Source organism: Solanum dulcamara, chromosome 1, assembly GCF_947179165.1.
Source record: "Solanum dulcamara chromosome 1, daSolDulc1.2, whole genome shotgun sequence".
NCBI classification, from domain to species: Eukaryota; Viridiplantae; Streptophyta; class Magnoliopsida; order Solanales; family Solanaceae; genus Solanum; species Solanum dulcamara.
The window spans coordinates 75,994,656-75,996,610 of record NC_077237.1 but is presented as its reverse complement, the minus strand read 5'-3'; the positions used below and the strand labels follow the sequence as shown (position 1 = coordinate 75,996,610).

Below are 1,955 nucleotides of genomic sequence, written 5' to 3'. Positions count from 1 at the left end.
TTGACGATAAGGACATTTTCGAACCAAACTATAAACGAAGGGCATTGTTTTTCATTTTAAATAATTTAAAAACATATTTTTATTATACTTTAGTATGAAAAAAAATCGTATACTTTTAGTAATACTATTGAAAGTGTTGAAGCTGTTACACCCACACCCACCCCCAACCCCAGTAATAATTTTGTAGTATATATATATATATATATACATCAATTCAAACCTAAAAAATTTAAGAATTGAATGCATTAATTTAAATTTTAGATCCATCTCAATTATGATAATGAGAGCATTCCAAGAAATTAGAAATATTGAAAAAAGCATGTTGTGGTAGTGAAGAATGTAGAAATTTCTTTTTTCCATTAGTCGGAGTAGGTTGGCTCCTGTGTCCCACGTATTGGGAATTTTGAGGTATTGTTTTTCACTAAAAATATAATCTATCTTCATTTAGTTTTTGTAATTTGTTAAAATTTACTTTTCTTCTATATTATCATTTGCATTGCCTAATGGTAAAATATTGAATAACTACAGATTCGGGATTGAAGAAGGAGGAGAACAAAAATGGGAGGTGGTGGTAATATGTCTGCTCCGACAACGAAAACTGAACAAAAGAAAAATCCTCTCCAAAGAGTGCCATCTTCAAAACCACCTTTTACACTTGGTGACATCAAGAAGGCCATCCCTCCCCACTGCTTTCAGCGATCTCTCATTCGCTCCTTCTCCTATCTTATTCAGGATCTCATACTTGTCTCCCTCTTTTATTACATTGCCACCACTTACTTTCAACTCCTTCCATCTCCATTAAGTTATCTCGCATGGCCTACCTATTGGATCGCTCAAGGTTGTGTTTCCACAGGAATATGGGTTATTGGCCATGAATGCGGCCACCATGGCTTCAGTGATTACCAATCGGTAGATGACACTGTTGGTCTTATCCTCCACTCTGCACTTTTAACACCATACTTTGCATGGAAACATAGTCATCGCCGTCACCATGCCAACACTGGTTCCCTTGAGAATGATGAAGTATACATACCCAGGCTTAAATCAAAATTAAGATGGTACTACAAATACTTGAACAATCCAGTAGGACGAGTACTTGTACTCGCCTTCACCCTCACTTTTGCCTGGCCTTTGTACTTGATCTTCAATATCTCAGGCAAAAAATATGATCGTTTTGCATGTCATTATGATCCTTATAGCCCGATATATTCTGATCGTGAGAGGCTACAAATCTACATTTCAGATGCAGGTGTGATTGCAGCTACTTATTTGTTGTATCGCGTTACTTTGACACAAGGGTTAGCTTGGGTTGTTTGCGTCTATGGGGTGCCTCTCCTGCCACATTATGATTCATCGGAGTGGGATTATCTGCGAGGAGCTCTAGCTACGGTAGACAGAGACTATGGTGTCCTAAATAAGGTGTTCCACAATGTTACTGATTCTCATGTTTTGCATCATATATTCTCATACATATCACATTACCATGCAATGGAGGCAACCAAAGCTATCAAGCCATTGCTAGGAGAATACTACCAATTTGATGATACCCCAATCTTAAAGGCAATGTGGAGGGACACAGAGTAGTGCATCTTTGTGGAGAAAGATAAAGATAAAGGTGTTTACTGGTAAAAAACAAGCTTTGAAAGATGAATACCAAGAAATAGTCATTCGGAATTGGTTAATGTTAAACCTAAGTGGATCTACTAATTTTTAATTATGTGTTTTTCTTAAATTGTACTGTCAATGTTTGTTTTAGTTATCACTAGTATATTCCTAAATCCATTGTTACACAACAAAATAAATATATCTACCTATCCCATAGTGTTTTTATTCAATTGAGCTAGCAAATCCATATGGTTCAAGCAAACCTACATGCAAATCAATGAAAAAATGAGTATTATAGCACTGATGGCTCCAAGATACCTATGGTTACACTACTAAAAATAACACGCAAA

General features: G+C 36.1%; 1 protein-coding gene across 1 annotated transcript; it reads left to right on the top strand.

The window, feature by feature from the left end:
* The first annotated feature begins 558 nt into the window (after nucleotides 1-558).
* Nucleotides 559-1,584, top strand: LOC129888911 (delta(12)-fatty-acid desaturase FAD2-like). The gene has a single exon (XM_055963979.1). The coding sequence runs from the start codon at nucleotides 559-561 to the stop codon at nucleotides 1,582-1,584; it is 1,026 nt and encodes a 341-aa protein (XP_055819954.1).
* Nucleotides 1,585-1,955: the final 371 nt, after the last annotated feature.

Bases quoted from the DNA above. Each gene is read 5' to 3' on its own strand.
- LOC129888911 (XM_055963979.1), top strand. From the start codon at position 559: ATGGGAGGTGGTGGTAATATGTCTGCTCCGACAACGAAAACTGAACAA.